The 25,097-nt window shown below is 47.5% G+C and overlaps 10 protein-coding genes across 10 annotated transcripts; 7 read left to right on the top strand and 3 right to left on the bottom strand.

The window, feature by feature from the left end:
* Positions 1–1,902: 1,902 nt before the first annotated feature.
* F4817DRAFT_54120 (Isy1-like splicing factor) lies at positions 1,903–2,970 on the top strand. Its single transcript, XM_049307612.1, has 2 exons — positions 1,903–2,033; positions 2,098–2,970. Exons 1-2 carry the CDS (start codon positions 2,031–2,033, stop codon positions 2,836–2,838), a joined length of 744 nt encoding a protein of 247 aa, XP_049160502.1. The 5' UTR covers positions 1,903–2,030; the 3' UTR covers positions 2,839–2,970.
* Positions 2,971–4,672, top strand: F4817DRAFT_54121 (uncharacterized protein). Its single transcript, XM_049307613.1, has 2 exons — positions 2,971–3,493; positions 3,564–4,672. Exons 1-2 carry the CDS (start codon positions 3,102–3,104, stop codon positions 4,621–4,623), a joined length of 1,452 nt encoding a protein of 483 aa, XP_049160501.1. The 5' UTR covers positions 2,971–3,101; the 3' UTR covers positions 4,624–4,672.
* Positions 4,673–5,289: 617 nt separating this feature from the next.
* F4817DRAFT_54114 (ser/Thr protein phosphatase family) lies at positions 5,290–7,672 on the bottom strand. The gene is made up of 2 exons (XM_049307611.1): positions 7,366–7,672; positions 5,290–7,307 (listed from the first exon to the last, which is right to left on the bottom strand). Exons 1-2 carry the CDS (start codon positions 7,530–7,532, stop codon positions 5,576–5,578), a joined length of 1,899 nt encoding a protein of 632 aa, XP_049160500.1. The 5' UTR covers positions 7,533–7,672; the 3' UTR covers positions 5,290–5,575.
* Positions 7,673–7,910: 238 nt separating this feature from the next.
* F4817DRAFT_54110 (amidase signature enzyme) lies at positions 7,911–9,693 on the top strand. Its single transcript, XM_049307609.1, has one exon. The coding sequence runs from the start codon at positions 7,996–7,998 to the stop codon at positions 9,556–9,558; it is 1,563 nt and encodes a 520-aa protein (XP_049160499.1). The 5' UTR covers positions 7,911–7,995; the 3' UTR covers positions 9,559–9,693.
* On the bottom strand, positions 9,694–10,831 carry F4817DRAFT_54111 (PRP38-domain-containing protein). Its single transcript, XM_049307610.1, has one exon. It carries the CDS (start codon positions 10,669–10,671, stop codon positions 9,829–9,831), a length of 843 nt encoding a protein of 280 aa, XP_049160498.1. The 5' UTR covers positions 10,672–10,831; the 3' UTR covers positions 9,694–9,828.
* A 4,762-nt stretch (positions 10,832–15,593) lies between these two features.
* F4817DRAFT_332870 (uncharacterized protein) lies at positions 15,594–16,584 on the top strand. The gene is made up of 2 exons (XM_049302702.1): positions 15,594–15,791; positions 15,880–16,584. Exon 2 carries the CDS (start codon positions 16,208–16,210, stop codon positions 16,394–16,396), a length of 189 nt encoding a protein of 62 aa, XP_049160497.1. The 5' UTR covers positions 15,594–15,791; positions 15,880–16,207; the 3' UTR covers positions 16,397–16,584.
* Positions 16,585–16,758: 174 nt separating this feature from the next.
* F4817DRAFT_332869 (uncharacterized protein) lies at positions 16,759–17,454 on the top strand. The gene is made up of 2 exons (XM_049302701.1): positions 16,759–16,941; positions 17,017–17,454. Exons 1-2 carry the CDS (start codon positions 16,878–16,880, stop codon positions 17,223–17,225), a joined length of 273 nt encoding a protein of 90 aa, XP_049160496.1. The 5' UTR covers positions 16,759–16,877; the 3' UTR covers positions 17,226–17,454.
* Positions 17,455–17,999: 545 nt separating this feature from the next.
* Positions 18,000–19,342, top strand: F4817DRAFT_332868 (uncharacterized protein). Its single transcript, XM_049302700.1, has 2 exons — positions 18,000–18,199; positions 18,288–19,342. Exons 1-2 carry the CDS (start codon positions 18,151–18,153, stop codon positions 18,758–18,760), a joined length of 522 nt encoding a protein of 173 aa, XP_049160495.1. The 5' UTR covers positions 18,000–18,150; the 3' UTR covers positions 18,761–19,342.
* A 1,818-nt stretch (positions 19,343–21,160) lies between these two features.
* F4817DRAFT_54088 (uncharacterized protein) lies at positions 21,161–22,453 on the top strand. Its single transcript, XM_049307608.1, has 3 exons — positions 21,161–21,506; positions 21,574–22,185; positions 22,246–22,453. The coding sequence occupies exons 1-3, from the start codon at positions 21,404–21,406 to the stop codon at positions 22,341–22,343; spliced, it is 813 nt and encodes a 270-aa protein (XP_049160494.1). The 5' UTR covers positions 21,161–21,403; the 3' UTR covers positions 22,344–22,453.
* A 289-nt stretch (positions 22,454–22,742) lies between these two features.
* Positions 22,743–24,038, bottom strand: F4817DRAFT_332862 (V-type ATPase). Its single transcript, XM_049302699.1, has 6 exons — positions 23,782–24,038; positions 23,672–23,702; positions 23,525–23,607; positions 23,329–23,441; positions 23,094–23,264; positions 22,743–23,041 (listed from the first exon to the last, which is right to left on the bottom strand). The coding sequence occupies exons 1-6, from the start codon at positions 23,827–23,829 to the stop codon at positions 22,999–23,001; spliced, it is 489 nt and encodes a 162-aa protein (XP_049160493.1). The 5' UTR covers positions 23,830–24,038; the 3' UTR covers positions 22,743–22,998.
* Between the last annotated feature and the right edge of the window lie 1,059 nt (positions 24,039–25,097).

The raw sequence follows: 25,097 nt of genomic DNA, 5'->3' as shown, positions 1-25,097 counted from the left end.
TCCGAATAGTCAATCTATTGCCCCTATGGATTGTCCAGCCTTGCGTGAAGCCTCCAATTTCTCAAGACTTCTTAGAACCAACATTGCTAACACGGCCATACTAAGAATCTTTAGTCCCACCGGCAGGAATGGAGAAGACTTCTTATATAGCCCCCCGGAGTACCGTTTCTGGGTGTGCCCTATTCGTCGTCATAGATACCTAGCACTGGGTCCCTTATACTAGGGGTATGACATGGTACAGCAGACCGAACAGGTCGAGGCAGAGTGAAAGTAAAAGAAATGCAGAAACCAGACAGATGGATCGAAGTCTTCATGGGGCAGTTTATTCGTCTGCACAAGAGGAGGTAAATCGTATACCGAGGTGGGCGTTAACGTGGTAGGCCAACTCTATGGTAAAAGCGTCATGTATTAAGTTAAACATCTAGCAACCTCTGCCGGGGGTTAACGGATGAGTGGTCCGGAATAATAATCAACGATGATCATAGAGAAAACTTGGAGAAATATCCGCTAGTATACACTTTGTTAGGCGTGCTCCCCTACTTAGGTACTTTGCCTCGTAGCGGATATCAAGGTTGGAGAGAAATGGGCCTTCTGGTAGTTATTCCATATCCTTTTTCTTGTTAATTCCCAACAACGATCCTTCGCCTATATCCTGTGCTCAACACCACCGTCTCCTCCCATGGGTAACTAGGACTTCCTAGTTTCAGCGTTTGGAATATATTGGAATAATCGAGTATGCTGAGACGCGCGGTGAAATGATAGTGTTCAACATATATATACCCTCAGATTAGCTCTCAAGTTCTCATAGACAACCATTCCCTCGCCCTGTTTCCGCACGATGACGAAAGCAGGGTTTGTTCAGGCTGCCTGCAAATTTGGCTTTTTGGAATTGGTCATCACCGGGCATTCTTAAGTTGTATCGCTGCTAATTGCAGCTAAGAAAAAGAAAAAGGAGAACCTATTAACATCGACGATCATAGACTAACCCATCATCGTCAGATTAAGCAGTCCTGCAGACACCCAGCAAGGCTCCGATTGAAAACTATGAGGGACTTCATCGAATGTACGTCATTCTCACCATGTGCTATTTGTCGTCATTGCCCCCGCGCTTGAATGTCTGAAAATACCGAGTGGTCCTAGAGATGGGAAGCCGATGCCGTGCTAAAGGCGTGTATCTCCTAGCTCAGATTTCTGTTCTTGAGTATTGTCATTCGCCGTAGGCCTAAGAGAAGGTCCTACGGCTCCAACAGTCTTCGTGACGAGTTTCTTCACTGCTAGGCTATGAACTAAATTCATGTAAAGATATCGTTGGGAATTGTTTGTAGGTCGAAGCTGGACACTTGTCCGCTTAAGTCGACCTGTAAACTTCGTAGAAGAATCAAGTCATTAAGAGGACTGAGAAAACCACGCGCTTTCGAAAGAGAAAATGGCGAAAATATCAAATATGAGATCGATGAAGTGGTAAATATGAAATGTGCGAGACTGGATTGCCGTTATGAAGTACGGCTGACCATCTGCACGCTCAACTTGCGAGAGGCTGTTCTAAGTCTGCATGTAAATGATTGCCTTAGTAAGATAATAGTTAAAGATCCGATAATGCAACTATATCCATCAACAACTTGGATGTAGCGATAGATTCAGGCGACAGAAATAAGAATATTTTTATGTCAATCAGGAAAAAGATGAAATGGTTAAAAGTAAGAGCGTTCACGCTGAAAGCGAAAAGATACATATACGCAGTGATACCTAGGTACTTTTAATTAATAGAAAGAGTGCACTGTCCGAGCTGTTAAAGGTCGCGTCGCGTTTTATAGCCCTATGATTGGCTAATCGGACTAGCACTAGCTGTGATATCCCCACTTAGTTGTGGATCCTCAGCCTCAATGGAAACGAGGCTGAGAAATTTCACTGTACTCCCGTCATCTGTGCCCAATAAATACATCAGTATATCCAACCTTTTCTCAGCAGCCAGCAATTTTTCTACAGGCCGACTATACCAAGATCTAATTGCATAGGATATAATAGTCAAAATGGTAAGTAAACGCGATTTTGTATATCTTACTCGTTGATGAAGTCCAGAATTTAACCCTTAAACAGGCGCGTAATTCAGAGAAAGCCCAGTCGATGCTCTTTCGCTTCCGCGAGGCGCAAGCTGCGGATTTAGGTATCATCGATGCGGGACGAGCACGGCGACCCAAGGTGATTACAGAAGTAGATTCGATTCCCGCGTGCGAGAAATGGAGAGGCCAAACACTCAAGGAAATCAGCCGGAAAATGTCCCGAATCCAGGAGACATCTCTTAGCGACTACCAGATCCGAGATCTCAACGACGAAATAAATAAGCTCATGCGAGAGAAACACATGTGGGAGGTACAAATACGGAACTTAGGAGGCCCTAATTATATGCGTGGCGGCGGCAAAGTCTACGATGAAATGGGTAGGGAGATACCGGGGGGGGGCAAAGGGTATAGGTATTTCGGGCGAGCGAAGGAATTACCTGGTGTGAAAGAACTGCTCGAGGCTGCTGCGCAGAAGAAGTTACAAGACTCGGAGAAACCATTAGAGTCTCGCGAGGATCTAAGGAAAGCAGTCGACGCCAAATATTACGGGTATGCACCCGACGAGGAAGACGATGCATTACTCGAATATGAGGCCGAGAAGGAACGTGAGGCGTTTGAGGAGCTATTGAAGCGAGGGAAGGCAGAACCTCCTCCAGGATGGGAGCCGCTACCTGGTGATGTGGGAGATGGTAAAGGGTGGGAGTTGCCCACGCTAGAGGAGGTGCAACAAGAGCTCATAGAAAGGAGAAGGCGAAAGCTGCTCGACCAGATCCAATAGGTTAGGTACCTACCTAGGCACCTCTTACCCATTTCTTCTTGCTATATTTGTTCGAACAACTTCTCCCTCTTCAGATTGAAGAGGCATCGGTGAGAGCATCCTCAACCACATTTTGGCATCTTTCTTGGGTCTTTCGTTACGGCTTCCAGCATTTCATTCGTTAATATATCAAATACCCTTTTATACACCCAATCAGTCAAGGTATTATATCGCAAGTAAAATAGCATAGCCATTAGCGTACTCGAGGGCAAATTGGACGCACGATGTCTTTCTCGCCGCCACCCACTCCTCCACCCCCTCCCCACAATGCTTTCAATGGTCTATCTATGGAAGAGCGATGGGCTCGGCATCTTCGCAACCGTCAAAATATGATCTCAGGGGTCGGAACTTCAGCTACGGTTGAGCAGCAGAATTGGCATCATGAACAACTCTGGGGTCAATCGACTACTACACGACACCCACTAAGCCCAGCGCTGGTTTGGTCACAACTTCGTAAGCTGCTAGCTGGACAAATTCCCCTTGGGGTGATGGGATTTTTGAGCAAGTATGCAAGAGAACACGAACCAAGCGAATATCATGGGCCAGAGGCATCTCCATACCGATACAGCGAACGGCGAAACCGCTTTGAATTTATCGATTCGCCCTCACCCTCGCTGTTCGTCCTGTCCCGTCCCCAAAGTCATCGTAGTCGTCCCCTAAGCTAACAGTGAATCGCGCCACGGCAGTGATAGATCAGACTCGCTTTCGTCTGTAGAGACGGTCGTGTTTACCGACGGAGCGTCAATATATACTATTCATGCGGAAGATAATAGGCCTGTAAACAGTCTGGGTCGGTGGATAAATAATGCGCGCGGGCAATCAAGGGATATCTCGTTCTACGAATTGATGAAGACGGTTATTCGTAAAGCTTATGCACTCTTTATCACCACCACTGACGCTGCGACTCAGACCACCCCATCCAATAGCAATGGCACCTATATCATCAGTGACCCCAATGTGTCTATTGATGGTATTCAAGCTAATATAAATGGCCGCACTAGCGGTACTGTTTTAGCTGTTGGAGAGGGCGTGGGAGAAAGTGTTGGTATTTCTACTCAAGCACCTAGTGGTCATATCCGATGGTCTGATATCGAAACCACACGTTCTATGACTGAAAACCCCACCGCCGTTCGTCAAGGCAGTAACAATAACGGAAAGGGAAACATTCCTGTTGCATGCCTTGCCTTGAGCGTCCCCAATCATTTGGGCACGGTGAATGGACATGTATCGACACCGAATGTGGTCGTTACGGAAGCGTCATCACCTCCGGCATCCCTTAATGACGCAGTTGATACAAGTCCTACGAGAACCCCAGTTCATACTAGAGTCTCTAGTCCTACTGGAGAATCCGCTACTAACCCTGCATTGGGGGCTTATGCATCCTCTCCAAATCCGGTTACGAATAATCAACATCGACCACCCAACGGCCCCTCACTAGGGTCTGCCGAGACTTTAGTTAACGAGGCATCTGCCGACCGCTGCGGCGAAGCTCACACCTCTAGTTTGCACGAGGAAGAATCCTCAACTGGTACCGATACATCTACGCTTGAACAGCAACCGCAAAGCGAGGGCGTAACTGATAACAGAGTACTACCTGCGGACTGGACACATGTTTTCCATGAGATGACTCCTTTCGAGCGGGAATTAGATCTTGCTATGGTGCCGGGACTGCAACCACGACCTGGGCCTGAGCTACCGCCGGCGTACCAGCTGGAGGCACCGCCGGAGTACCAGCCGGGGCCCTAGATAGAACTCCTGCCGATACAGGGAGGTACCGCAAACCAGCCGCCGGGACTGCAACCACGACCTGGGCCTGACCTCCCGCCAGTGTACCAGCCGGGGCCCTAGATAGAACTCCTGCCGATACAGGGAGGTGCCGCAGACCAGCCGCCGGCCCCTAATGTAAACCAGCCCCCTAATGTCGAGCAAGGTGGTATACCAGCGCTCCCTGATGTCGAGCAGGGCGCAGTAATAGCGCCCCGTAGGCTATCCACCCGGGCGTGGTTGGAAATGCAGAGGAGAGGTTGCAGGAGATGGTTCTTCGCCATGTCCCTCAGCGAGAGGATTGGACTCCTCGCCATCCCTACGCTTATCGTGACTGTGCCCATACTTCTCTGGCTTGTCATCCGCAGCGTTTGATCATGATTTTTTCTTAACCAACTAAACAGCCATAGCTCTACTTCCTTCCTCAGGCTGGTTGCCTTGTATGGACTGCTGCGGGACGGTGGAGGAATTGTAATGGTGGTGAGATACCTCTAGAGTCATGTGCTATTGGGTTTGGGGATTACTAGATTTTGCAAAAAGCGGTTTTTGTTTTTAGAGGAATATCATGTCATGGCCAGCGTTAGAGTAGACTTTAAGGTCGTTATACAGTACCTTGTTTAGTAGTGAATTACCTACCTAGGTACTTGTCGTGTAAGACTACTATTTAGGGTAGATTAAACCAATTACTCTACTTGTGTTCTGCCATACGAGCAATCCAGGTTCGTTCTTGAGTCCTTTGATATTTATTATTCATTTATTGTATTTACTTCCGTTAAAAGTCGCAGCTATGTAGCGAACTATCCAAACCCAGAACCGAAACCCAGCCCTGTCTAGCTAAATAAGTAAATAAGTAGCAAGTACCTTCTACGCAATCTGAAATCCAAAGTGAAAACCAAAACCATATTGTATCGTATCATATCATTCTAACATCACTCTAACAATTCTTCTTCCAATGTTCCTTCACCCAGCCCGCAATAAGGTCCGTAAGCGTGTTATTGGAGTACACCTTGACGTCGCCGGTGCTATAATCGCCGCCGCTGAATTTAAGCGCGGTGATGACCCACGGCTGGACGTAGTCGATGAAGACCAGGTCTACGGTTTCGGGGTCCGGGGCGGGTGTTGTGTCGTTGCCGGGGGTGGGGAACGAGATCTTGGATTGGATGCAGTTGGGCACGGCGTAGAACTTGATGGGCGAGTGTACAGCGTCGTCGCCATCGTCGCCTAGGTCGTCACGCGTTGTGTAGCCGCCTACCAACTCGGGGTCATCGCCTTCGCCTTTGCCCTCATCCTGCTTAGACAAGCGGTTGACACCTGATAGCGGTTTCTGCGGGGCGTCTTCCTCTATGAATAACGGGAGTTTGTTTTCGTTGTCGGCCGCTGCGGACGCCATCTCGAAGAACGGACTGTGCGGAGCCGCTTGCTCGGGGATCGTTAGGTACCGGGTGTCGAGGGCGCCGCTGAATACCTGGCCGCCGCTATTAAGTAGCTCGAGGACCTTGCTGGCGATGGCGTAGGGCACGTCGGGGATGTAGTTGAACCTGCTGATGAAGGGCGAGATAAGGTACGTTGAATCCTTGGTGAACGCGCCCTTGAAGATGTCGAAGCGAATAGCCCCCGTGTTCAAAATAGCCAGGCGTGGGACGTCCTTCCTCTCTTCGTTGATGATTGTGTCGGGGATGACTTGTGTCTCGAGCCAGCTAAATATGCTGGAGTCGCTGGGGTAAGGGGAGCGGCTCATCCAGAGGTCTTGCGGTGCGCAACCGAATGGGTCGTCGAGATTGAGGGTTTTGCGACCTTCAGCGATGAGTCTGGAGACGTTGCGGCCGTGTTCGGTGGGGAAGGTGGTTTCGTTTAGGCCAGTGTGGTAGTGCAGACCGAACAGGTTGTTGTCGATGTAGCGCCTCTTGAAGGTGACGGTTGCTGCTTCGGTCGAAGGTCCGCTTCCGCTCTTCTTCTTGATGCCGTCGATAGACAAGAATCCGATGGTTTCGAAATATCGACCGCTGGCGAGTGCGTATGCCTTGTCATCAAACTTCCTCGCATCCCGTACGTGTGCGTGACCACCAAGGAATGCGATGGGAGTGTACCAGTTCTGGTCTCTAATGACCTTGAAGATCTGCTCGAATTCCTTCATGCGAAGACCGACGTGGCCGACAACGAGGAATAGATCGGGCTTTTCTCTTATAGCGCTCTGGAACCATTCCTCCTTCATAGTCTCTTCGACGGGTTGCACGACGCTGTTGTTCGCATTACGATCGAAGTTGAACAGGAACCCCAAAGCGACGACATTGTAGCCGAGGTTCTTGGTGGTGAACTTGATGTAACGCTGGGCCTGGGGGATCTGGTTGCCGGTCTCGGGCTCGATGTAATCGAGGTTAGAGGCAATGTAGGAGTGCTTGAATTTCGGAACGGTTGTGTTGTGCTCTCGTGCGACCGAATCTTCTTGGTATAGCTCATGGTTCCCAGTGCAGAGGACATCGACAGTTTGCTCGCCGAAGATGTCGTACGAGTATTTGCCTTTCGGACTGGAGGCATCGTATAAGCCATTCCCTTCGATCCTATCACCCGTATCGATGACTAGTAAATCTACGCCCTTCTCATCGGCCTTCTTTTTCATATGGCTCGTAAATGAGATGTAGTCACCCCAGTCGGCTGAGTATTGCGGTCTGACGGTAAACAATGTTAGCAATAGTCAGCCAACTAATATTTACGTATGTATCTCACTCTTGTAAATGACCACCAAGCCAGCCGTGTATATCTGTAGTATGGATGAAATTGATTTGTCCCCATTCGAGATCTCTCATCGGAGCAGCGACCGGCGCAGGAGCTCCAGGCTGAGAGGATCTAGCGACTGTCGCCAGGGACGCGGCGAGGATAATCCTTGGGATCATTTTGATTATTTAGTGATACAACTTATGCCCATAGCCGTCAAGACTCAGGGATATGATATAGACATATGTAAAAGGCAAAAGACAACCTTAGCTTATGTAGGTGCCCGTGTACATATATTGATGTATGAAGATGGATGTGTTTAGTGGTAGTACATGTGAGTTGTCAGCCTAGGAACGCAGCCTACATGGGACGGAAGAGCTCCCAAGCTGATAGGTCAAGAGACTGTTGACCGTCCGGGTACCTGCCAAGCTTTAAGATGCGTCACTGGTAACAGCTAGAGCTACAGATGCGGATCCACTGCTTTAGCGTTGAAGATAGCGGATTCGGTACCTGTAACCCGCCTGTCTGCCCGCATTGTATACTGCCTTATCGATAACAAACACCGTACAAGAAACGCAATTCAAACCCGCCAAACGATATAAACTAACACCAGCTTAGAATGCCGAATATCGCTGGGACCACATGTCTACATATGTCAGGCATTCCCAAATCAGAGCCGCCCGTAGGGTGATCTCTTCGCAATGGAGAGCCGGCATTATACAGCGCCGCTGCCTCCAGCAAGCCGCTGCAAATACGGACCCCTCGATTAGGAACGAACCACCCATTGAAGGCAACGGGCAGACAGTCCGCCTCGCAGTCAAGGATAATATTTCTGCACTAGGTTTCTCGACAACATGTGCGTCCAACATTCTTTCTGGGAACAAGATTCCCTTCGACGCCACCATAGTTAGACAATTAAGGCAGAGAGGCGCAGCTGTGACGGCCAAAGCCGGTATGGATGAATTTGGCATGGGCACACACTCTACGACATCCGCATTTGAGGATATCCACAATGTTTGCGGCCTAGAAAAGTACTCAGCTGGAGGCAGCTCTGGAGGAAGTGCTGTCGCCATAAGGAAAGGAGAAGCCGAATTAGCTCTCGGCACCGACACGGGAGGATCTGTTCGCATGCCGGCCGCATATACCGGCACCGTGGGGTTCAAACCGTCGTATGGCATGTTGTCCCGTTGGGGCGTCGTGCCCTACGCAAACTCCCTAGATACGGTTGGACTACTTGCTAGAACCGTGGGCCCTATAGGCGCGGCCATCGTAGAGCAAAAGCTCTACCTAGAACATGATCCTAATGACCCAACGTCTCTGCCTTCTCACGTGCGCCAAAGATGCACCGCAGAGCGAAGAGGCTACGACTCGTGGAATCCAGCCCGAGATGGCACAATACAGGGCTTGACCTTCGGTATTCCGATAGAATACAACATTGAGGAGCTCGACCCACGCATACGACAAGGCTGGTTGATGGCAGCCCAAAAGATCGAAGAATTAGGAGGCCGTGTCGTTCCGGTATCATTACCCTCTACGAAAAATGCACTCTCTGCCTATTACGTGATAGCACCAGCCGAGGCAGCATCTAACCTTGCCAAGTACGATGGCATTCGCTACGGTCAACGGAATAGTAAACAAGCTAGCGACTCTTTCGAAGGCATCTTATATGCAAAAACGAGAGAAACCGGCTTTGGAAGCGAAGTAAAGCGTCGCATTCTGCTGGGGTCATACACGCTCAGCTCAGAGGCTATAGACAACTATTTCATACAAGCCCAGAAAGTCCGTCGGCTCGTCAGAAGAGATTTCGATCGGATCTTCAAACTATCAAACCCGCTCGAGGACCAACAACCTTTCGACCTCAGTGAAATGGAAGATACAATACAGCTAGAAAACAAGTTCGGCCCCGCCCAAGTCGATTTTCTTCTGTGTCCCACCGCGCCGACGACTCCACCCTTACTCGAGGACGTCATGAGGCAAACGCCCCTGGATTCCTATATGAACGATGTTTTCACGGTTCCAGCTAGTCTTGCAGGATTACCCGCCATCAGTATTCCCATGGATATCCCCGTTGATCCAACAAAGGAGGAGCAAAAACTGCTAAACTTCGGGGGCATGCAGCTCGTTGGGCAGTATTGGGATGATGCGCGACTGCTCTCCGTGGCCGACGTTCTAGCACCCCGTATATTGCAGCAACCCCTCTTTTGAGTTCCGACCAGCCCAATGCTGGAGACTGGATAATATCTCTCATCTCCCTGATTTGGAGTCCTGGAGAGTGCCGATGAGCATAGAGTTAGAGAGGATTTATATGATATAATACCCCATAGGCTTTGAAACAAGATCTCTTCTAACTCTTACCATCTGCTCATACTATGAATATAGAGCAAATTTGCATTCCAAGTGACCGTGAAATTTCGCAGTAATTTGTACGGCCCTGTCTCTAGGGCAAATCGCGTAACTCCTCGTAGTCGTATTCTCTCATCGGTTATCCCTGCCAGATTCACCACTCGAATCAACATCCATGCCACTTCGCGATCGGTCTCTACCACGGGACCTCGAGTCTCCTCTCCCGCTTGACCCAGAAGTCGATCTCCTACGCCCCCTATCCGAAAGCTGCTCTCCCTCCTCGATTAACCCCTCTTCATCACTATCTGCCCTCGCGTCTCCATTAGTATCCCCGTTCATATCCACATCCTCGTCCTCCAATAAATCCTCAATATCACCAAGCGGGCTAGTTCTCGGCTCCAGTAACTCCAAGTCCTCGAGGACCTCGCGCTTAGGCATCTGCCACAAACTCGTAGCGCAGACGCGGTCCTTTGTTAATAAGTCGTCGACGAACTGATCCACATACGTCAAACTCGTGCCCGCGCGCCCCTTCCGCCGTAACTTCCGCTTGTCCTCGAGGAACGGCTCCAGAATCGTATACACGGCCTCGGCGCGTCGCGTCAGCCGCACGTAGAAACAAGCCAGAGCGCGCAGGTACTTAAAGCGGTCCCCGCCGTACTGTAAATACTCTCCGAGAACGGCATCGTCGGGCGCCAATTGTAGTAGTTTGAAGGCTAGGCATAGAAAGGGGCTCGGCTTCTGGTTCCCGCCGTAGGTACCGCCGATGAAGGACACGTGGTCGACGACGCGGTCGATGATGTCGGCTTCGTTGACGCCGAAGCATTGCTCTTTCCAGAAGTAGCTATCGACTATGCGCTCGCGCACGGCTTTTTCCATGATGGTGGCGGGATTGAGGCCGTTGGGCGCGAGGGCGGCGTTTGAGCCGCGCTCGTCGAGGAAGCGCCGCTCGTCGGCGCGGTGGGTGTTGGAGCCCATGGTTGTTATCGGGAGGGGATGGCTAGGGGGTAGGGGAGCAGGTTGTAGAGTTGGATGATCTAGTTTTATCGGTGGAAGGCTGCTCGCAAAATATTGATGTAGGTACCTAATGTAGGTCCAGAGTCGAGAATTGGGTGGACAAGCTGAATTGTTGTTGTTCTGATCGATAATATTCTCTTATCGGTTACCTACGGTAGACACCTTATAGCTTTTATCGATAAGATACCTAATGTACGGAATACGGGGCTAGTATAAAACTTCCAGACTTCTAACCTTAGGGACCTCGGCTTTCAGCCCTACGAATACTTTACTAAAATTACTAATTGATGTCTCTCTGGTCTCGGGTTTAATAAACTTACATGGTAAGGTAGTGATCCGAGAAAAAAGATTGGCCGCTCTTAGGGAATATTAGTATACATTAGTCACCTCTCACCAAATACAGGAAACTAGGACTCCTCCTAGTGTTCTTCATACTCTCCTAGATGATCAGAGAAACAATTCAGCGAGTAACTAATGAGTATATCGAGGAGATTTCTGATACTGGGTCACCTAATGAACGTAATTTTGTGGTTCTAGATATCCCTACTACTTTAGGAGGTAGGTACTCTTGTAAGCTTGTTGGCCTTTAGAAATGATAGACAACCAAGCAGACAAGTTGAATTTGTAGGCATTATACGGCAACGTCAGCCTTCTTGCACGAATCTTCGTAGGACCTAGGCTTCTTAAAGCGTCTTGCTAATAAAAATTTTCATACTATATTATAAAACGCAAAGACGAAGTAGTATTATCTAAGAGTATTTTCTCATAAAAAGGGGGTTAAGGGGGAAGGGGACTATTTTAAAGAGGAAAACTAAAACTTGTCAAGGGACAGCAACACGAAATCATCTCTCCCTATCCTATGCCAGATTTAAGAAGTTCAATGGCCCATATCATCACCTGTCCAATACCAGAGATTATTTCCTCTATTTCACCATTCTATCGAGCTCAAACACGTAGTTTGCTAGGCAAGAGGCTTACAATATAATTTAGGTAGATAACTGTTTATAATTAAAGTTGAAATACAACCTTCATATGAAATTTTGAGGTAGCAAGGATCGTGCTACTTGAAAACTTCAAGGACAGGTCAGCTAGGCGTAGCCTGGTTTCATTCTTTTTCTCTCCTACATCGCCACCTTGTTTACGTCGTCATAGAATCATACATTTTAATATTAATATGGTAATAAGTATTAGAAACCAATTAGCTCAGTTCTATCACAAGCTATTTCCAAGTTTTCCCTACCAAATCCTCTACGTACCGGTAAGGAGATTATCCATAATATAACCCCATAGTATATAAAGTCCCTCCACCGAACGCTTTGACTAATATTACGTATTCATCGATCGAGGTCTGATGGCCTCTCAGATTAGTATTTTACATAGATGGGCATGTTGAGCGCTCGGGCCTAGGTTTATCGTATACTCTTTAACATTGTGTTACAACATCTGTGTGGAACTCTCACAAACAATCCTAGCCCTCTTTATCCACAGAACCGATGTTCAAAAAAAAAAAAATCTTTTTCATTCCCGTGCCAAGGGGCTCCGCTAATAGGGCAGCATGAGAATTCGTCGTTGGGGCACGGGAGAGGCTTCGAGAATGGGAACCGGATCACGTTATATTGCTCGAGGTTTCACAGGATGGCAAATCGACTTGTGCCTTGCTTCCATAGTAGGGTCATTTGAGTTTTTGCATACCCGTGGCGTAGACTATAGTCTGTTTAGAGAAAGAAACTTTTATGTAAGAAAGTACTTACGAACTCCTCTAGATGTTACATAGGTCGTTGGAATTTTTAATATCTTCTATGTCTAGTTATCTGTATAAAATCAACGTCTTGATTTGTGGAGGATAACATTGGTCAAGGCCCCTTCATATATCAACAAGGAACAAAGTTACATAGGTCCTAGACTTGATCGCGGCTAAATATTAGTACTATCCCTGTACTCTAAAGAATGTCGCTCTCGCGAGATATAAGCGAATGGGATAGAGTATCTAGCGTTCCATAACAACTTCGATTAGAGCGGCTATTGTCGCTTGGCGATTACCATGATATCTAGAGGAAATCATCGGGGCTAATCTAGTCGTTCTTCATATAGTAGAGTCCAACTACAGGGCTATAACCCTCATCCGGGTCGACATCCGTCGTCCACTCACCACTTTATCGGATAAGATTCAGTACCAACTAGGACTACTTAGATTTCAGATGACAGTTAATCTTCCAAACTAAATTCGCTTAATCAATATTCCACATTCCTCTCGCTTCCCTTGCATCCGGGTCAGTGCGTATCATATAGGTATTGTCGACCTAACTTAGGGAATCATTCTTGCCCCGGCTTAGACATGTAATACCCCTGAGCGCGTTGGAATCTGATCGCGGGGTTAATATCTAAATAGTAGACAGCAGACCGGTGCTTTGATTCCGCGTCGGAGGGAGCTAACCACAGGTAACAACCTGAACCTTGTCGTATCCTCTGTCCCGGGACCGGATGCCCCGTCCGGTGTCCCATTAGGATACGCAAACAAGAGATAGACACTAGGGCCATAGTAGAGCATCCTCGAACCAACATGCCCCATGCCGGTTAACCCTAATCAGTATCGACGACAATTTGTACAAACTGGCATATCCAAGCCCGGGGACTAAGATCCGAGTCCATGCGGCTGTTACAATGGTAACATATGTCTACCACCTCATGCTTAAACTTGAGGGTCTCTGAAGTCATTGCGTTTTCTTCAACGCTATTTTTTGATAAAAAAACCCTTTATGCTTACGTGACGAACTACACTCGTTTCCGCAGAACTGGTTCTGGATACCGTTGTCCTCGCTTCTTATAGGCCGAGAAGACTACTGAAGTGTGGTCTTTTTCGGCAAGCAAAAAAATTCATAACCGAATGTAAGCAGGGTTATCATGGCGACCTATTCGTGGTTGCTATGTTCCAAGAGAAGAACAATTGTATCAACTAAAAATATGCGTAATAACAGGTCCATTCACAATATCTGGTTGGGATTGAGGCATTGAAATATTTCTATATAGAGTATTTCCAATCCGCCTCTTAGGGTTGTGGATTTCGCCAGTTTCAACGCCTTAGATTTGGAATTAAAGACATCATGGAAAACTCTGTTTCGATCTATATATCGGAAGGACTCGGTGCTGGAACGCTAGCCGCTACCATAATCCTAGGTGTCGTCTCTTGCATCACCGTCTCCCTGCGAATCTGGGCCAGAGCTAAGAAAGGGGCTATCGGCTGCGACGACTACTTGACGGTGATAAGTCTCGTAAGTTTCTAACTCGTCTCTAAGTATAATGCTAGGGATATTAACCTTTCTCAACGCTGACTAACGGTGTAATTGTTTTGCTACAGATTATCTATATTTTCTCCTGCGTTGTGGCCATTATGGGCTGCTTGTCAGGTTGGGGCGCGAAAGACGATGTCATTTCTAAAGTAGACCTAACGGGTCAAATAAAGCAGAACGGGCTGAGATGTATGTCCCTAATACTTTCAGCTATATTACAACATAACCTCGCTGTTGGGAACTGACCAGTATTCTACCTTCTAGGGATATTTGTCTCTGAGGCAGCCTATATGGTGTGTCTTCCATTTATCAAGACCAGTATTTGCGTCGCTCTCCTACGAATCACCTCAGACAAGCGCTACGTTATCCCTTTATGGCTTACTATAGTTGTTGGCGTCATAGGGTCGGCCATAGGTTTTGGGGCCGTGTTAGGCCAATGCAAACCCATTAGCGTCAGCTGGGAGGGAGGATCTGGCGACTGCAGCGGGCTTGACATAGTCGGCAAGATGTCTCTCGCTATGTCGGCGATCACCGTCGTAACTGACTGGCTATGTGCGATTTTTCCTGCACTTATTCTGTGGAACTTGAAGATGAAGCCAAGAGTCAAGGCATCGCTTATATTTGTTCTATCTCTTGGGGCTTTGTATGTCGTCCTATCCTCTGAGAGCTATCTTACATCATCATAGAATCAGACTAACTCATGGTTTACACTACAGGGCCAGTATATGCACCTGCATTCGAGTACCATATGTACGCATGTATGTACACGTTGGCGCAAGCCCTCTCGATGGTCTCTGTATGCTACATCTAATATCTTTACGCGCCCAATACCTATACATTAACAACTAACAACTGTGTAGATAGGGGGTGCCTCATAATGGTTTGGTCCGTTGTTGAGTGCGGCATTGGCATTATCGCGGGCTCTCTCCCGCCGCTACGACCGCTTCTCACAAAATACGGCTTCGGGCTCAGCTCAAACAGCAAGAATCCGACCTACGAGCTTCAAGCTAATAGAGGTTCTACTTTCGACGCTTTCAATGGCAAGCAAGCACTTCCCGCAGTCCCCGATGCCGCAGCCCACCCCATACGGCTCGGAAGCACAAGGCGGGCAGATCGAGATGGTTCGCTGGTAACAACTTGCCAAGCGGGACCCCAGTCGCGCCCGGGGTGGCGGGACGACAATAGCGACTCTGATGACTCCTCGAGCCGCAAACTAATAATCGTGAAGGATACGCGAATAGATGTCGAGTACGATGCTGTATGACTGGGGGCTGAAGCTAAAAGGAAACTAGAATGTATCTCAAATGTATTATAATTGTGGGAATAGGTATCCCCGTTTGACTGGGTTTTGGTCGGATTTAAAAGGGGGTTGTATCCAGCGTGTTGGCAATGTCATAAATTGGAATCTGCACAGGGGCGTTGGGAGTACGCCAATCTCCGAATTTCTATGTACCTACATTGACTCAAATAAGATAACAATCCTTACAATTAATCATCTGCTTCGGAGCTGCCGAGCACTGGCAAACATGAAGTCTGGCTCCAGAGATCTCATATAGCTTACTACTCTAGGTTGACGATGCAAGGGACTCTGTGTACATGAACTCTTATATTTCCGAACCAATCAGAGCGCCGGAAGAGCCCTTGATTGGGAAGATGTTGGTTCCTCCTTTATAAGATTGTTACCAATGTCCAATAGACACCTACATTCGAAGCTTTCTGTTTACCCATGAATGAGACTCCCTACGATGGTCCATTAATCAGCATGCAATACCTTTATGATGCTGTATAAGGTCCCTGCTAGTCTTGTATAAGCCACGATACTATAAAGCGTAGCCCCCCTGAAACGCCAAGGACGTTCAATACCTTCAAAGCGTAAACTCACTAAATTATCGCCGTTAAGATCTTTAACGCATTCGTTGTCTGGTATAACGAAGACGGCAAGTTCGGCCATTATTTGTCAGGTTTTCCGAAACCACGCTCATTTAAGGCTATCGTTTGCCATGTTTTGTTGTTCCTTACCATATATCTCGCTGCTGTTCTTAAGTACGAAACCATAGTGCCATTCTTATAAGAAATTTTGCTTGAGAAGAAATACGAAAGCTCTTGTGCTCTATCCTCGAGATGGGTCTGTCAAAGTCGAATATATTCCTACGCCTGCCCCTAGCCCAACGGAGGTCCTGGTTCGCGTGGGTGCAGCAGCGCTCAATCCAATGGACTACATATTCGTCCAACGAATCACAGCAGTGCAAGAGAGGCGTGTTCTAGGCTCGGATTTCGCAGGAACAGCGGTTGACGTCGGAGAGACCCTGAAGAATAGTACGAATAAGAGAGCCAAGGTTGGAACCCGTGTTGCTGGATGCGTCCAGGGAGGCGAGTGTCAAGAGGCTCTCAAAGGCTAACTTGGTAATGACCAAACTGACACGAGAGCTATGTAATATACAGCATGCTCTACGAATGACCGCCCTGGCGCTTTTGCCGAGTACGAATACGACCTAGTCTGGAGGATACCAGACCAACTAAGCCTTGAACAGGCTTCTTCAATTACTGTAAACGGTCTAACTGCAGCTCAGACTATTTTCGGTCGACGGCCGCAAGCCAGAAGATGGCCCGGTCAACGTCCTCATATATGGCTCGAGCACTTCCCTTGGCTTATATCTGGCACAGGTGATTCATCTGGTTGAGCGGACGACTAGGCAGCCTATCTGCCTAATCGGTGCTGCTAGCGCCTCTAGACACGCTCTCCTGAAGCAAAAGCCATATAAATATGACTTACTTGTTGACTATCGGGATGCGAATTGGCCTGAGAAATTGCGTGCCGCTACGGGTAGTAGACTTGCTATATTCCGCTCAGAAGAGACAGGAAGTTTAGACTTGAGCAATATGCGTGCTAAGACACTCTACAGTGCCTCATGGGAGTGTCTCGGTGCTGATATTGAATTCTTTGGTAATTATTCCCGTCCCCCCCGTCCCCGTTCTTGTCCTACACAGAGCTGCCTTGCTAAGCAATGCTATTATATAGGATTCAAAATACCAGCAAGCCCGGGAGCGCGGAAGGTAGCAGACAAGTTCTTCCAGTACTTAGGATCGAGCGTTGAGAAGGGTGAAGTCATGCTCGAGCCGAATCCCATATGGATAATGTTAGGCGGTATCGAGAGAATTGTTCCGGATAGATTTCAACTGATTGGCTCACTGCTGGTCAGTGGTAAGCGATCGGGTAGGGAGTACTAGGACTGAAGATTACATGCGGCCGATCAGCATGGAGAATCTAGTCTATTCACTCAAGTAAGAAAAGTATAAAAGCCGAAGATGTAGTTATGCAACGAAGGGTCCTGGCTTCAGGAGGCTCTGATGCGACTTGTCAGTTCCGATTAGATAGCATCAATTCACACATATCTCTCCCGCGTACCTACCAATGATGGCTGTCTAATGATAGAATGATACCGGACATCGGATAGTCGGCATATGTAAAGTTATACTTGACACTATACTAAGTAGTAGGTCAGCCATGGCTGAGTTGTTGTCTAACGGAGTACGCGAAGAGTATGAGTTCGGCGAATCCAATGTCTTGATGAAGTTTGACAGACGGTATTAGGTACGACCTCTTGTACAAAAATCAATACGAAGGAAAATAAGAGGTGTAAAGACTTGACTTGGATCGGTGTACCCCATTCAGAATAGATTTATTTTAATTCTTAGGAGACTGACTGTACATATGCTTACGGTTGAGTAGTTGTCAAACTCGTATGCGAAAAAAGGGGCTGGCATGGTAGTATCTAGGGTGCATTAAGAGGTATGAAATAGTCATAAGATACAATTTATCAAAACCCTACCTGATAAATAATACCTAATCGTTAACATACCCGGCGTATTTAAAAAGTTCGTCGCAAGGGTGTTACCGTATGATCTGCGATCGGGATCGGGATCAGATCGCCAAGCCGGCACCCCGGCCGAGAGGGTTGATGTGCGTTGCCGGGGAAACACGAGATTCGAGACAAAACAGGAAACCGGTTCTCAAAAGGTGGTTCTTAGTCAACACTTTGGAAGCGTTCAACTTATTGTATATCGCTTCATAAGCTACTATCTTCATCCAGCTCTGTATTTCCGAATTTCCATATTTACCTATATATATCGATTTTTACAATTTCGAACAAGAATGCTTTTGACATCGTCGCAGGTCTCGGTTATAATTTCGTCAGGAATTGGTATGGATGAGCCCCTCCAAAACGGGTAAACAGCCTAAAATAGTGCAACGGTCAAACTGACAATGATCTGCGTTTTTTCTTCTTCTAGTTGTCTTGTTCACGGCAGCATTATTTCTCAGCGGCTATACAATCCAGCAGCGAACACTACGCGACCTACGAGCAGCCATCAAACCCAACCGAATACCTCGACCGAGTCCCAAAGTCTACTTCCCAGAACACCATAACTCGCCTGGCCAGCTCGAGGATACGATAAACGAATCGCGACTGCGGCACCGCCGTAAGAAACATGGCGCAGAGGAGGAAGATATTGTCATTGTGCGGCCTAGTATACCGGAGGAGGAGCTAGAGAAACCAGAGTGGGAAGAGTCTGCTGCGCCGGAGGAAGACGACGCTGCTGGGGCATTTGTGGGAACGCCGAACGCTGTGGAGGAACCTACACCCAAGAAGAAGCTGGAGGAGAAGCCAGTCAGCAGAGCTGAGAGGAGGCAGAAGATCAAAGAGGAGATACGACGGTTGTCGGAAGGCCAAGAGCGAGTATATTATCAACGACGACTATGGTAGTTTTACTTTACTATTCTGCTATTCTCTAAAAGCTATTATCTACTTGGTACTGTTCATATAGGCACGCATTGGGATTGGTGGAAACGGGGCTTTTAGGGAACCTGGGGGCTGGTTTTCGGATAAGATATGGTGGATTTCAGGCACGACATATAATGACAAAGGGGCGGTGACGTGGGATCTGTACGAATAGTTTATGGGACAACGGTTAGGGTTAACGGTTACTGGGTTAGAACGCAGGCGGATCTTTTTGCCTTGTGAACAAGCAAAGTCTTGAGTGGTATAACATAACAGAAACATTGTGTTGAGGCTGGTGTTATTTCGACTCGTCTGATAAATCGTGTCTTTCAGGGTTGCAGTGAAGCAGTGTCATCTGCACCCGATTAAGAACCCCGAATCTCTAAGGGTTGCGAATTAAGTCTCACGCGAGGGCTGCAGATGATTGATTGCCAGATAAGGACATCGACTCCGGGTAGGATCTAGGGCAGATTGGCGACCACCGATAGATGCATGTAGGTGGTCTTAAGGTTACTGCCGAGCCGAGGGAGTTGTTAAAGTACGTGTATTCAGGAACGTGGAAAAAACGGAATCTCGCCATGTAACTGACATACGATGTATGGTTCGTCTTGATCTAACAGTCTAGACCCGCCAACCTAATGGCAATACTAACCTTATGAGGCTATGCTATAGCTAGTTAAACAGTAAATAGTTAAACAGTAAACTACCACGGCATACTCGGCTTCGCAACGAAGACAACAGAATCTTTTGCCGGAGACATGGGAAATCCATTATGGGTCGTGTCAATTCTAAGAATAACAACGACGTAATTTTATAATAAGAATGATGATACTTTAGCTTTAAGTGATGTAATAGCTATAAGACGTGGTTCGCCACAAAGCCCATATATTCCGGTTACTTTCTTGTTTCTTTTGCATCGGTAGGCTATAAACCCGGGTTTGCCTATAATGAAACGGCTAGGTTATATAACCAAGTATAATAAGGCTCGTGTTTTAATATTAGACAGCTGAAGAGATATGTGTCTTATTTAATCTTTTGCTGTTGATTTGTACTGATATCTCGTATAGAATGATAATCCCGAATTGCTGAGCTGTCTCGGTTCTCTTCCCAATCATGGCCGAGCAGGTTTTTTTCTAGGCGGGCCGTTGTGCATTGCTAGAACATGCAGGCGAAGATCTAGCCAGGAACACCAAAGCTCCGAGTCGTCAATCCTCAGAAGTGGATAATATTATACATAGCCTTATACTACATACTGTACGGTTATAAATAAATAACAAAATTTATTGGTGATCAATTGATGTAACCGTTCAGTAAATAATATTATTATTCTTACAGACCCGTACGATATGGCCATTCTCAGCCCTGAATAGAAATGCGGTATTATTGTCCAAGTGACAGTAATGTTTATACCCCTGTCTTAGAACCCTAATCCGTACTTACCTAGGCAAATACCCCGCTACATTGCGACAATCTGCGCCGGATAGACCCCGCTGGTCTCGCCCTGGGAAGGCAGGAAGGAGACTTCTCTCGTTGCGGTCAAGATATTAAGACCGTTTAGCTTCAGTCACGATACCCCTCACCCAATCATTACTTGTGACCGGGGTAGCATGGGTATGATAAGATAAGGTATAGCCAATCAGATGGATAGTGGCCTACTTAAATAGGTATAACTAGTGGGGACTGCTGAACTGTCGTAATTCCTATGTACTGTAGTCGTAATATCGGGCTCTTGCTCCTCTCCGTTGTCCAACTTCCACCATACATGTACCCAGCGGCATGTACATACCTAGCCCACCTAACTTATTCCCCTCTCCCTCGATAGCACCCGGGTATCGGCAAATTACCTAGGTAAATATCTCCATTGATCGTATCCTCTTCTCCACGAACTCCACAAAGTCCACGAACTACCTCTTTTAGTACTACTGTACGGAGAAACATAGTCGGGGCTCGCAGGTTCCACGGGTTGCCTATTCGTGACGCAGCTCGGCCCTGGATAGAAGGTAGCACGACAGCGAGACCAAGAGTGAGACGGAACGGGGCCAGTAGAATCTTGCATATGTAAACCCCATCCATCGTGGTGGGGGATGGGTGGTGGATGGCTGTGTGCCTTACTCCGTTCCCGTTCTTGTCCCTCCATACCATCCCTATCTTAGCAGTTCTTCTCTGCAACTCTCACGTGTGCATACACAACATACATCTCACATCTCATAGCACACCTCACACCACGCTTCATCTATCTCTTCAAGCTTTCTCTAGCTTGAATCCTACCTGCCTACATACGTACCTGGAGAAGGAACCTGAGTGGTGGTGTGCTCGCTTTCGTCGTGACTAGTCTTCGTCATTGTGAACCCTTACCTATATTGGTATTTTGTTTAAGTCAAGCTGTCATTCCTAACCTAACCCTCCAGAGAAAGCTATCTTGTCTCAAGTTGTTATCTGGCTTAATTTCATGGTTGCGATTTTCTGATTCATTTAATTTTAATATTTTGGCTCTCACACTGAGTGTTAGGCCTGAATAATAAGGGAGCTCTTCGACCAGATGTGCGAAGTGCTCTCACCGAACCTACCTCCTTAACACTCACCACTCCGCCACCTTTACTTGCGAGACTTAAATTCCTAGTCTATACGATGGCAACCGAAACAGTTATCCATAACGGGCTATCCCGTTTGGAAATTCTCAGCGCCGAGGATTTTGAGACGGCCTCTATTCGTTCAGCCGCCCCCTCTTATAGTGAGGCACTTCTTTCACCGATATTAGACGCTATGGTAGGAAGAGCTAACAAAGAGATTTTTTCTAGTGTCCGAAGCGCCTTCATATCACTCAACGATACCTACCAACGAAAATGTACCCGAGTACACACCGCCGGAGCCGCGAGGCTCGCCGCTGGCATCGCCGCCGCGGTACACGTCCATGCTGAACCCATCCCCAACGCCAACTCCCATGACCTCAACATTTGCGCCGGGAGCGGGCTTACCACGGATACCCTCTCCGCGCCGCCGTAGCGAGGTACCACACCTCGGTCATTTCCAAGTCCCGAGCTGGTCCTCGATGAGCAGCAACCCGACAGCTCGCCACTATCAGAGGGTTGCCCACCGTCGCGTATCCGCTGCTAATGGATCTCACTGGGGAGGAGTCGAAAGCGCCCTGCGGTCGGCGGTTCAACGCATGAACGCTGTGGCTGCGGCCGACGATGCTGACCCCTATAAAGTGCGACCTCTCGAAGATCCGTACCTGGTTGGAGAGGAAGCGGCTGCGAAGGCGAGAAGCGAGAGACTAGCAAGACAGAATGGAGATGATGTTCTGATTCGCGAGGACAGACACTGGGATTGGTTTCTGGGTAGGTTTATCGAAACTTTCAGCTTTGTGATGATATATTTTCGTACATATTGGAAACCTCGACTGACGAGGCGTATGGATATCTTGGTTAGCATGATATTGAGGCTGAGTGCTAACGTTTTGAAACTATTAGGTCAGACGAGAGATGTAGAGGAACGTGAGCGAGGTTGGAACAGCTTCCGCACTAACATCGAGAGCCGTGGGAGACTCGCTCGCCGCTTCGGTCGATGAACAACCTGTTGGACCTATCACGTGGGAATTATTTCCGTCGCAATCTCTATTGCGATCTTGGGCTTTCCATCTCCCGTAGAGAGGAAACTGTGGCTAGGACTGGTAATGGCCGCGTTACACTTCTTTCCGTTCCTTTTGGCGCTTTATTATGTTTCGTCTCTTATCACACGCATTTGGGCGGCGCTACTGTTTTGGCGTCGATTAGGCATGCTAGACAGGTTCAGGGGACATCCTTTTTCTGGTTGGGTTTCAAGATTCGGGATGTCCATGCGGATGAATGGATGAGGCCATGAGATATGTCGCGAGGAGATTGATTGTCTATTTCTTTCCGCATTCCTTTGGGCTTTGCAGTAGCTAGCCAACTCCTATTTAGCATCAATTTAACACGAATTCGAAGAACCTTGTTTATGATGAATCTCTAGCTTGTAGTTCAAAATGTCATATTCATCAATGGAGGCCTTGGTCGTACATCTGACCGAATATTAACCTGCCAGCCGTCAACGATTCTAATGGTTACCCTTAGTTTTACATACCCGTAAAACGCCATCGACCATGTAGCTACTGATTACACTTTGTCCTTACAGACTGTTGATGCTTCTTTATGTGAACACTTAGTGACCATTATGAGATATGGTACCGCTCGAGTTCGAATAACTTAGCCCTTGCTCTTGGTGTTGAGAATAAGGGCCACGATGAGACTATGTGCGGTGAGTAGGGATATTTTGTCATACCGTAGAGGTCTGGACTTACCCATAGAGTCCCAGGACTTCACCGAAAATGAGGATCAGAACCATGCCAACAAATATTCTCGACTGCTCCATGTACGCGCGGACCCCCATGTCACCAACAATCCCGATGCAGTATCCAGCAGCCACGCCCGTGAATCCGACCGAGAGTCCACATCCTAGATGCATGAAGCCCCTATTTTAGACATCAGTTTCATCCGAGCTTTCCTATTCGTTCAAACACGGTATTCGGGACATACGTAAATAAGCTGTAGCTCTGTCGTGACGGTGGGTCCATATCTCCGGCGATTAGGACGGCGATGACAAGCGAGTAAACTGCGATAATTCCGGACATGACAACGGGAATCAGACACTACAACAGTCATCATATTAGAAGGCTGGTTGCTACGGCAAAGGAAACCAGCGCGAAATGAGCTGGACTAGGCTTTGACAAACCTTCATGATCAAGTCTGGCCTGAAGGTACCCACGCCTGCGATACCGATTCCTGACTTTGCTGTTCCGTATGCTGCCCCAATGCCTATATTATTATTGTCTTAGCACGCGGTATAATTAGGGGACGAAGCGCTATTCGGGGATCGTACATCCGAAGATCATGGCAGACGCAATACCGGCCTACATTGTCGAGGATGCTGTTAGTATGGTAGTTAAGGGAGCTTCAATGTCGACGGAACTGATGGAATCTCGAGCTTACCATGCCGAAGAAGGGGGCAAACTTAGGCGCGATCTCTGATTCGGCCATGATGGATATGATTCTTAAATGTCTACAAACTGTTTGAGGGAAGAGAAATAATTGGGCTCGGGGGATATAGAGAGTTGTCGTTGCCGTTGCCGAACCTGTCGAGCCTCGATAGAATTATGAAGCTAAACCGGCTGAACTGCCTTTGAACCAAACGCGGCTTTCGAATAACCTTACTGACCGGGGACCACGTGATTGTTTAATTTAGGTACCTAACGGTTCAGTACTGCTAACGGTTCTATATATGTTACCCAAATGAACCAATGAATGCTCACACGCTGATGACTACCCCACAAATATTTATATACGCGGATTTGTTACGCATCATCCAGTGAATTATGCATGAGCCATCTTATGTTCCAGCCCAGAAATAAGCTTTGATACCTACTAACGATACCTGTAATCACGGTCCTAAATTTTCGTTTTTGATGGATGAGTCCCGAAACAGATTCAATGGCTCAAATTAGCTAACAATAGGATTTGATTCGAGTCAATATATTAGACGGGTTTACGGGGCTGTCGTATTTGTTCATTCGAATGCGCAGGGGAAGTCTGAAGATGGTCCGTGGCGTCCCTTCTGTTGCAGCAAAATGTTGAAGTCGTCATCTGGCTGCACCAGTGCATATGTTGATATGCAGGCTGGTAGATTCACTTTCCGCTAGTACATACTGTAATACAGTTCGTAGCCAATTGATTTGATTTTTCTATTCCCGTTGAACTATAATTCGATCAAACCTAAAGACGTACACGCTATCGCACCTTCTATAGTCGCGAACACGTAAGATATTTTTTATATGGCGATGTTCAACGCTCCTATAGAAAAGGTAATTGCTACCTACCCACCTATCTTAATTGACGGCTGCAAGTAACGCTTGTGACCGACCGACCGACCTTATGAGGTAAGATGATATGTACCTAGGTAGTTTGTAACTCCTTACCTAACAAATTCCGAGCCGATGATAACCCGGGCCTATTGTTAGTCCTGCCCAGATGCCGGGGTCCAGTTCTTAGCAGTTTGAAGCAGACACCAATTGTCCTTGCTCTTCTGATCCTTGATCATATCAATCAGTGTACAGATTGTACAGATTACCGTACAGCGCCCATTCAAATCCTACCTACCTACCTACCTACCTAACCCGACCTCTCCCTTCCTGTCCCTAAAACCCACCTATTCGATTCGATGCCGACGTCTTGCTCATCGCTCCCCTCCAAATCACTTGTTATCCCGTTCCACTAGCGATTTGCATCCAATTATTAACTTAGCGGGAACC

This window comes from Daldinia loculata (assembly GCF_022478755.1).
Source record: "Daldinia loculata strain CBS 113971 unplaced genomic scaffold F4817scaffold_15, whole genome shotgun sequence".
Classification (NCBI taxonomy): Eukaryota; Fungi; Ascomycota; class Sordariomycetes; order Xylariales; family Hypoxylaceae; genus Daldinia; species Daldinia loculata.
This window is presented reverse-complemented; position numbering and strand designations above follow the sequence as displayed.

Bases quoted from the DNA above. Each gene is read 5' to 3' on its own strand.
- F4817DRAFT_54121 (XM_049307613.1), top strand. From the start codon at position 3,102: ATGTCTTTCTCGCCGCCACCCACTCCTCCACCCCCTCCCCACAATGCT. The intron at 3,494-3,563 runs GTTCGTCCTGTC...GCGCCACGGCAG, and splicing joins GATTCGCCCTCACCCTCGCT to TGATAGATCAGACTCGCTTT.
- F4817DRAFT_54114 (XM_049307611.1), bottom strand. From the start codon at position 7,532: ATGATCCCAAGGATTATCCTCGCCGCGTCCCTGGCGACAGTCGCTAGA. The intron at 7,308-7,365 runs GTGAGATACATA...GTTTACCGTCAG, and splicing joins CTTGGTGGTCATTTACAAGA to ACCGCAATACTCAGCCGACT.
- F4817DRAFT_54110 (XM_049307609.1), top strand. From the start codon at position 7,996: ATGTCTACATATGTCAGGCATTCCCAAATCAGAGCCGCCCGTAGGGTG.
- F4817DRAFT_54111 (XM_049307610.1), bottom strand. From the start codon at position 10,671: ATGGGCTCCAACACCCACCGCGCCGACGAGCGGCGCTTCCTCGACGAG.
- F4817DRAFT_332870 (XM_049302702.1), top strand. From the start codon at position 16,208: ATGGACTACATATTCGTCCAACGAATCACAGCAGTGCAAGAGAGGCGT.
- F4817DRAFT_332869 (XM_049302701.1), top strand. From the start codon at position 16,878: ATGCGTGCTAAGACACTCTACAGTGCCTCATGGGAGTGTCTCGGTGCT. The intron at 16,942-17,016 runs GTAATTATTCCC...GCTATTATATAG, and splicing joins TGCTGATATTGAATTCTTTG to GATTCAAAATACCAGCAAGC.
- F4817DRAFT_332868 (XM_049302700.1), top strand. From the start codon at position 18,151: ATGCTTTTGACATCGTCGCAGGTCTCGGTTATAATTTCGTCAGGAATT. The intron at 18,200-18,287 runs GTATGGATGAGC...TTCTTCTTCTAG, and splicing joins TATAATTTCGTCAGGAATTG to TTGTCTTGTTCACGGCAGCA.
- F4817DRAFT_54088 (XM_049307608.1), top strand. From the start codon at position 21,404: ATGGCAACCGAAACAGTTATCCATAACGGGCTATCCCGTTTGGAAATT. The intron at 21,507-21,573 runs GTGAGGCACTTC...GATTTTTTCTAG, and splicing joins TTCAGCCGCCCCCTCTTATA to TGTCCGAAGCGCCTTCATAT. The intron at 22,186-22,245 runs GTATGGATATCT...TGAAACTATTAG, and splicing joins GAAACCTCGACTGACGAGGC to GTCAGACGAGAGATGTAGAG.
- F4817DRAFT_332862 (XM_049302699.1), bottom strand. From the start codon at position 23,829: ATGGCCGAATCAGAGATCGCGCCTAAGTTTGCCCCCTTCTTCGGCATG. The intron at 23,703-23,781 runs GTAAGCTCGAGA...TCGACAATGTAG, and splicing joins TTGCCCCCTTCTTCGGCATG to GCCGGTATTGCGTCTGCCAT. The intron at 23,042-23,093 runs GTAAGTCCAGAC...CACCGCACATAG, and splicing joins GAAGTCCTGGGACTCTATGG to TCTCATCGTGGCCCTTATTC.